The following is a 7832-nucleotide window of genomic DNA, read 5'->3' on the forward strand; positions in this document are numbered from 1 at the left end:
GAGATTGGACGAGCTCTCCTGCGGAGTGCGCGGGCAAGATTTCCTTTCCGGGTTGGATGAGGGCTTCTTTGTTTGTGTGTGTGTGCATGTGTGAGCTCACACCGATACTCGACCAAATACTGTGCATGGTTATCTGAAATTCTAGACAATAGTTCACATCCCAGTGGCAGGTAAGAACCTTCTTTTTAATTTATCAAATGGCGTCAATAGACCATAAAATTATCTTCATTTATAATACTAAAGATATGTCAATACATGTTCTTACATTTAGGCTCCTAAACCTGTTGAATGAGTTCTATATACAAGATTTATATTGTCCTTCTATAAATTAAGACTACACTTGCTATTGATGAGTCTATAATTGTCAACCTGGACAGTAACAACACACTATCGTTTTATCTCTCAATGTGAGCAAGTAAGATTTTTTTTCAGAGCTTTATTCTTTTGTATTATTTTTCTATTACAGAAGTTGATGCTCCATCTTGTTATTCATTTCCTGGGATCATTTCTCGAGGAATGTACGGATTTCTCGAAGTGACGCAATGCTATGATCTTCAACCATGAAAATGAAACTGTCAGCGCTGATGGCCTGCTCCTGTGATCTCATAGGTACCAAAATGCAGTTTAAATCTCTTTTTGAGAATTGGTTCCTGATGTTACATTTAGCTACTCCTGTATATCTTTTAGATTTTTTTTCTCTTTGTAAATTTTGTTTTTTGTTTGCTCACCTTGTAATCAACTCTGTATTTGATGATTTAGAAATCAGAATTCAGTTTAACTCTGCAATTAACCCTTAATGATAATATAATTGTTCTGATTGCACTCATCCCTAATTCATAGCTTCACCAATGGTGATAGCATTGTGTCAAGGAGCAGGTGGAGAGGGAGAAAGAGAAAGGGAGAATGGAAGCCAAGTGATAGACAAAGAGAGTGAAAGGTAGAAGACATGCAATAACTTGTGTTATCTTACTAATGCTTTATTTATTGAAGACCTATACCAATGCACAAGTATTTGTCGTTGTATGATGGAAACCAGATGCCATCATGCTTACAGAATATTTTTGAATTAAAAGAATAATTTGATCATTGTGTCTATATTTTATGATTTCGTGTCAACGCACTGGCATTTGGCTTCAGCCCATCAATTAGACCAGCTAGGTCTACGCACACTCCATGATTAGCTAACAAACTAGAGCAAACTAGCTAGCTTGAGTAGTCCCAGTTTGGTATTTAAGCTATTAATTCTTGGATGAGTGTGTTTGGAGGCGAGAAGGGAAATATGTTACTCTGCAAATTCCAAGTCTTTTATCATGACTATTATTACACGTCAAACATGCAGTAATGAGAGCGTGAGTGTGTTTTGAATTCTTAATTGGTAAATTCTGGTGATTAACTGACCGGGGATTCAGTTTGGATAGCTACCCAGGGGTATGAGTGTGATCAGTGTGACTAATTGTGATTTGTTTAGTGGTGAAAATGTAGGAATTAATTTGTTTCACCAATTCTGCACTTGCATTTGGCCATAGAATTTAGTTGGGGTAGCATATGCCCAGAATTTAATTAACCACAATTTTGAGAAATTTTTGGAAGTTGTTTATTTGTTTTATTAAACATGGTCGAATTTTCTTATAATTGCAGGTATTTGGTTCAAAATATATTTTTCTACTGTTAACCGATAGCATGGATATCACTATTTATGATCATGATGTCCATAAGAAATCATCATGACATGTCGAATCCTCAACCACTCAGTTAGATGTTGATGGATCTGCATCACAGCTTCTGTTGAACTCTCATGGTTGGAGATACTGCAAGAATTCTGATTCGGCACGGCCCTCATGGAGACAATGGAGATGGTGTTCAGCGGTGCGCTCAGCTAGAGTTCGCCGTACGTCCGACATTTGCTGATTCGGCAGGGCCCTCATGGAAACAAAGTACGTCCGACATTTGCTCTTCTGTGAATCAGTCCATAGGCCCTTTAATAGTTGTGTGTTGCTGGGTGTTTTCATCATGGGCTTCTTGTTTCTTTTAGTCTATGAAAGACGCATTGGAGCACCAGGTCAAGAGCAAGGCCTTTTTCAAGATACTAACCTAAATGCTGAAATACTTCGTTGTTGCCACTTTTAGTGTAGCTGTACTGATGCAGATAAGCTAAAAATCTATCTTGCCTTCTCTTTGATGCCCTGATGACTTGTGTGCTTAATTATTAAGTAAATTACATTATGGCACATGTTATTTCCCATGTCGCCATAGGGCATTGTTCTTTTGGGACATGCATAGGGGTGCTTTGTACCGGTACGTAACTTCGTGCTGAAAACAAGAGCAACATGTTTTCTTTGTAGGTCAGAATTATTAACAAGATATGAAGAACTAACCTATTAATTTCTTTGCAAAGGAATTGGCCAGTTAGTATTTTACTAAATAACTATGGACTAGCTACTATTTTTACAATGGGTTGCTTATTGGACTAGGGACGTGTGATATCTTTCTCCCGTTGCAAAGCTAAACCACGTCGTGTCATCTTTGTAGTTTACATATTTTTTAGATGTGTTGGCACACATTTTGAGGCATCATTTTCTTTCAAGTCGTTCATCATCATTGGTCCCATTCTGCACAAGACTATCGATGATACCACTCTGCATTGGACCTACACAATCATCAATTTTACCAATGTCACAAATGGTCTGTCTTGTAATGTGACATTATGGCCAACTGTTTGGTTTAAATTATGGCTGGTAGCTGTCCTTGGATGCTGTAAATTTTGTTAACCTAACTCCCTGCTATATGCACAGTTCAGGGCGCAGAGAAACTAATGGAGCAACCAGGAGTCCAATCATTTTAAGGCAGAACATTGAACATATCAGTGATCGGACACTCGAGACAACTCTTAATGAGTTCTAGCAACCAAAGACAGAATATTTGCGTAGGATGCAACAAAGCTGCATGTCATGAGATTATTGAATACGTTGAGTAATTTGGAATGGAAACATTTTTGGTTAAATAGGATGCTCTTGAGATTATTTCTCATGCCAACATGGCATGCCCGAGCTAAAAATGTGCCACCCTTTGACAGGACCATGCCTTGTTAGAGGAGGTTTCTGGTTGGATAAATGAGAAGGCCATGACGCCCATTTGGGCTAAGGACAGACAAAAACTCTGAGTGGCTGATTTGTATCTTGAAATGCATCCTGTGACGAATCATCATGAAGTGCCAAGGTATATTAAACTTTCTAAAACGGTGGGAGTTCAACCCTCAAATCATAATCCATCCCCCACCACCCCTCCCTAATTACTGTCCCTCCAGCCAAACAACCCCACAATTTCTAATTTAATGTTCTGTTTGCTGTATTAAAAATGAGTCCTGGTCTTGTTGCATTGTAAAGATCAGATATGTAGTGCACAATTGATGATAATCTTTCAGTCTTACTCCCTCCATCCAGAAATTCTTGTCCTACAAATGGTTTTATCTAGACTTGTTTTAGTTATAGATACATCTATTTTATCCATTTCTAGGATAAGTATTTCCGTATGGAGGGAGTAACATTCATTAGCCAATGGCCCCACATTAGCATGTCCAACTAGCTGCTAGGCACATTACGTCATTGTGCACACATCCGCTCCTCCTGCTTAATTAAAAGGAAAAGAAGGGCACGTAGATGGCCCGCGATTCCTGGACATCGTGATGCCTTAGTTTAACCGAGCGCTTGTTTCTCTTCGAATCGCTCCAATTTCTTTTGACGCTACAATTCCTAATTGTCTATTATGTTATTCCGTCGTGCCTTGTCACTTCGGTTGTGAATCATCAAGCGCTGACACCGACGAACTATGTTTAGGTATGTGAATGGTTATCCTTAGTAAATCATGCTTTTAGCATTTTATTTTTAGTTCTTCCACATCACATTGTTGCACTGTTAGGGGCTATAAAGGGTATCATTGTCACCCATTTTCTAGGAGGAACTGGGTTCGGGCCTTTTGCCCTAAAAAGAAGCGAGTGAGAGTGAATACTTGTCATTGTGAATGAAAACCATATTATGTCAAGTTCAATAAACATTTCTGATTAGAACAATTGAGTTTGTACAAAAAAAATCACGTCGCAAAACCATCATCAAACATCGCCATCGTGAGTGGCAGCAGCTTCACTTCACCCCCTCTCCATATATGGGACGAGAAAATATGTATTAGAAGAACCGATATTTATAGCAATACAATCATAAGTCGCATGCAACATCCACATGATGAATTACAATTTATTTGAATGGTACTATCTATCTATCTATCTATATATATATATATATATACACATATATATATACGCACGGGCATTATACTAGTAAAATAAAATCAGGCAGTACGTTCCATCACCATACCAACCGGCTGCTGCAGAAAATTATTGTAAGCAAACTGTGGCGCTTTTATAACCGGCCTCAACATCCCTTCATGCTCCTACGACAAGGAAAGTACTAGCATACATTGAGCAAATTAAGCCATCTTCGCCTCCCCTCCCACATTAGCCATGGCTGCTCAACCAATAGTAGCTCCATCGATGATAAGCGACCCAGAGAGTTCAACAATACAAGAAGAATATGTCCTCCCACCCAAGGATTTCGTAGCCGCACTTCCAGTAAGAGAGGGGTGGTCTGAACCACTCGTCCAATACAACAACTACTGGTTCAGACCCAGGCTCCTCGAGCGAATCCTGCTGGTGAAGCAGGACTTCGTGCCCCGTGCTGACGACATCATCCTCGCCACGCAGCCCAAATGCGGCACCACCTGGATCAAAGCCCTTGCCTTCACCATCACCAACCGATCCTGCTATGGGTTCGGCGACCACCCGCTCCTCACACGCCACCCACAGCATGTCGTGCCATTCATCGAGATCCCGGCCGCCGGCCTGATCCACACCGACATCCATACACTTTCGTCTCCGAGGCTTCTCGCCACGCATGTGCCCATGTCGTTGCTCCCACCGGACACGAGATCGGTCGGCTGCCGGGTCGTGTACCTGTGTCGGGACCCCAAAGATGCCCTCGTGTCAAGGCTGCACTTCGAGAACAAGGCGTTCCAGGGCACCAACCTGTCCATGGACAGTGCTTTCAGCATGTTCTGCGAGGGCTTCTCGCCCTATGGCCCCTTCTGGGACCACTGCCTCGGGTACTGGAGGGAGAGTGTAACAAGGCCCGACAGCGTTCTTTTCTTGAAGTATGAGGAGATCAAGTCCGATCCGGTGAACACCGTGAGGAAGCTGGCGAAGTTCCTCGGCGTCCCGCTGACTGAGGAGGAGGAGAGGTCCGGCGTTGCTCAGGAGGTGGTGAGGCTGTGCAGCTTTGAGGCACTTACCAACCTGCAAGTCAATCAGGTCGGCCGCGTACGCCTCGGTGATAACATTTTCATGAGTAACTCTGTGTTTTACAGAAAAGGAGAAGTTGGGGACTGGGCAAACCACATGAGCCACGAGATGGGGGACAAGTTGGACCGCATCGTCCAACAAAAGCTTGAAGGATCTGGGCTTGTGTTTTGAGTCGTTGTTGTCTGTTCCCTTCTCCTTTCCTCACCATGTACGCCGTATTGCACATTCCAATAAGAGGAGTTTGTTTCTTTTAAATCTATGTACATTGTGGTTTAATTAACGAAAATGTACATGGCAAATCGAACGATTTTCATGGCAATTTATAGGATGTCAAAGTTAGTTTGCAAGCACGTCAATTTCCTAACAAAAAATAATCTAAACTGGATTTGCCATGCTCATCAACAAACAGATCACATCTTGATGTTGTGTGTAAAGCAATCAGATCACATTTTGATGTTGTGTGCGAAATGAAAAACTAGCGGTACCGGTTTCTACCGGGTACCCCAAAGGCACCGGATACATCCTGCGATTCGTGCATACAAATCATTCTTGTACCGTAGTCAAATCAACAGTTGCCAATTGATTTTCTGTTGTGTGTATTCGCGCACAATAGATACGGTGGAGCCCACACCCGTACTTAACTCATTGTGTCCATCTTTCACCCCCTACCTCTCAGTATTGTTTGAGGAACTACCGGATTGGGCTGGTCTGCCGTGCCGCACCGCGCCGCCGCCACCGTTGTTCCACAAGTGCGCTCCCGGGTGGAACTGGAGCGGACCTCGAAGATTCAGCGTCTCAGTTCGCAATCTGGAAGAAAGTCCAAACACTTTAGTATATGTTGACGGTTTTGATTTGTTAGATGGCGGTACTCAGATTGCAAATACTACATGAGTCTCATCAATCAGTGCAGTTCTTACGGGCCCTGGTCGTTGCAATTTCACGGTTGTCAACATATAAGAAATCCTTGGAGTATCGTGAGCATACGACAGATCTTGATTCGAGCGCAGCATGTTGTTGTTTACGGGTTGTCTAGTTTAGAATTCCTATTACCTCTGTTGGAGGGGCATTTATGATTTGATGATTTTCTACATTTTGTATTAGTTAGAGGAAATTTTGTGTTTTTGTCATTTAAGGACTATGGGGATTTTACATATGTTTTTTTACTCATGGTTTGATTGGCAGATTAACTGATTACCCTGGTAAACATGAAAGAAAACCTATCTGAAAATGAGCTCTGCGCACGTAGATCGCCTAGATTTACAAAAAGACGTAAAATGGATATAGCTGACACCGCTCGCATCGTGCCGAACCAACTGCCACCACGTATCGGACCTAGCACTGCTCGCCCAACCGTGCCGCCAACCGGGAGCACCACCTGACGCCGGCTAGCCCCTCGGTGGCCTTTGGTGGCGGTGGGGGAGAAAGGAAGGAGAGGAGGAGGTAGGCGCCGGCATGCTATGGTTCCTCCCGTCTCCTTGCGGTGACGACGCAGCAGTGAGGGATGGGATTTTTTTTCGGTTTCCTTTCTTGGCTTTCTCATGTTTTCCTCTTTATAACAAGACATTAGTTAACTAATGAAATTGAAGAGTGAGCTTTCTTTATAAAAAAGAAACACGGGAATGAATCGTACTCGGATGAATAATTAGGCGGTAAATGGGCTAAACTGTGATTTGTTGTGATATTTTTGTTGTTTTATGTAATATATATGTGTGATTCCCAAAAAATATGGAAGATTCAGATTGATTGTCATAGCTGACAACATATATTACTCGAGTCCATAAAAAACATATATTACTCGTGGATATGTTTTAGGTGGGAATGGAGCTTAATGGGCCATCCACCATCCTTTGCATGCCTCTCGTGCACGCACGCAGTCCTCCTGTCGGTGTCTCGTGCGGGCAGGAAAAAGCCATGTGAGTGCGACGTCCATCACATGCATTCAGAAAATGTAAGCAATCATGCAGCCTTCTCTCTGGATAGAAAATGTGTGCATATATAAAATAAAATGAGGTAGTACGCTCCATCACCGCACCAACCGGCTGCTGCAGAAAATGTAAACAATATGTGGCCTATATAGCCAGCCTCAACATCCCCTCCTGCAAGGAAAGTAGCCATCCTCACCTCCCCTCCCACCTCAGCCATGGCTGCTCAACCAGTAGTAGGTCCACTGATGATGAGTGATCCGGAGAGTGCTACTACCAAGAGTTCAACAACACAAGAAGAAGATGTCCTACCCAAAAATTTGGTAGCCACACTTCCAGCTAGAGAAGGGTGGTCTGAACCTCAACATCCCCTCCTGCAAGGAAAGTAGCCATCCTCACCTCCCCTCCCACCTCAGCCATGGCTGCTCAACCAGTAGTAGGTCCACTGATGATGAGTGATCCGGAGAGTGCTACTACCAAGAGTTCAACAACACAAGAAGAAGATGTCCTACCCAAAAATTTGGTAGCCACACTTCCAGCTAGAGAAGGGTGGTCTGAACCGC

At 42.8% G+C, this 7832-nt stretch overlaps 1 protein-coding gene and 1 long non-coding RNA gene across 4 annotated transcripts; both read left to right on the forward strand.

Moving 5' to 3' along the window:
* Window positions 1–58: 58 nt before the first annotated feature.
* On the forward strand, window positions 59–3020 carry LOC125528401. Of its 3 annotated transcripts, none has more exons than XR_007292389.1 (5): window positions 59–90; window positions 467–609; window positions 859–937; window positions 1639–1934; window positions 2793–3020. It is a non-coding gene; the product is annotated as an uncharacterized LOC125528401 (long non-coding RNA). The 3 variants fall into 3 exon arrangements; XR_007292388.1 differs by having other exon boundaries at window positions 61–170; XR_007292387.1 differs by lacking the exon at window positions 59–90 and having other exon boundaries at window positions 103–609.
* A 1450-nt stretch (window positions 3021–4470) lies between these two features.
* LOC125528402 (cytosolic sulfotransferase 16-like) lies at window positions 4471–5643 on the forward strand. Its single transcript, XM_048692885.1, has one exon. The coding sequence runs from the start codon at window positions 4514–4516 to the stop codon at window positions 5516–5518; it is 1005 nt and encodes a 334-aa protein (XP_048548842.1). The 5' UTR covers window positions 4471–4513; the 3' UTR covers window positions 5519–5643.
* The last annotated feature ends 2189 nt before the right edge of the window (window positions 5644–7832 follow it).

This window comes from Triticum urartu, unplaced genomic scaffold (genome assembly GCF_003073215.2).
Source record: "Triticum urartu cultivar G1812 unplaced genomic scaffold, Tu2.1 TuUngrouped_contig_4846, whole genome shotgun sequence".
Lineage (NCBI taxonomy): Eukaryota > Viridiplantae > Streptophyta > Magnoliopsida > Poales > Poaceae > Triticum > Triticum urartu.

What these genes read in the sequence shown, in the direction of transcription:
- LOC125528402 (XM_048692885.1), top strand. Translation starts at nt 4,514, where the DNA reads ATGGCTGCTCAACCAATAGTAGCTCCATCGATGATAAGCGACCCAGAG.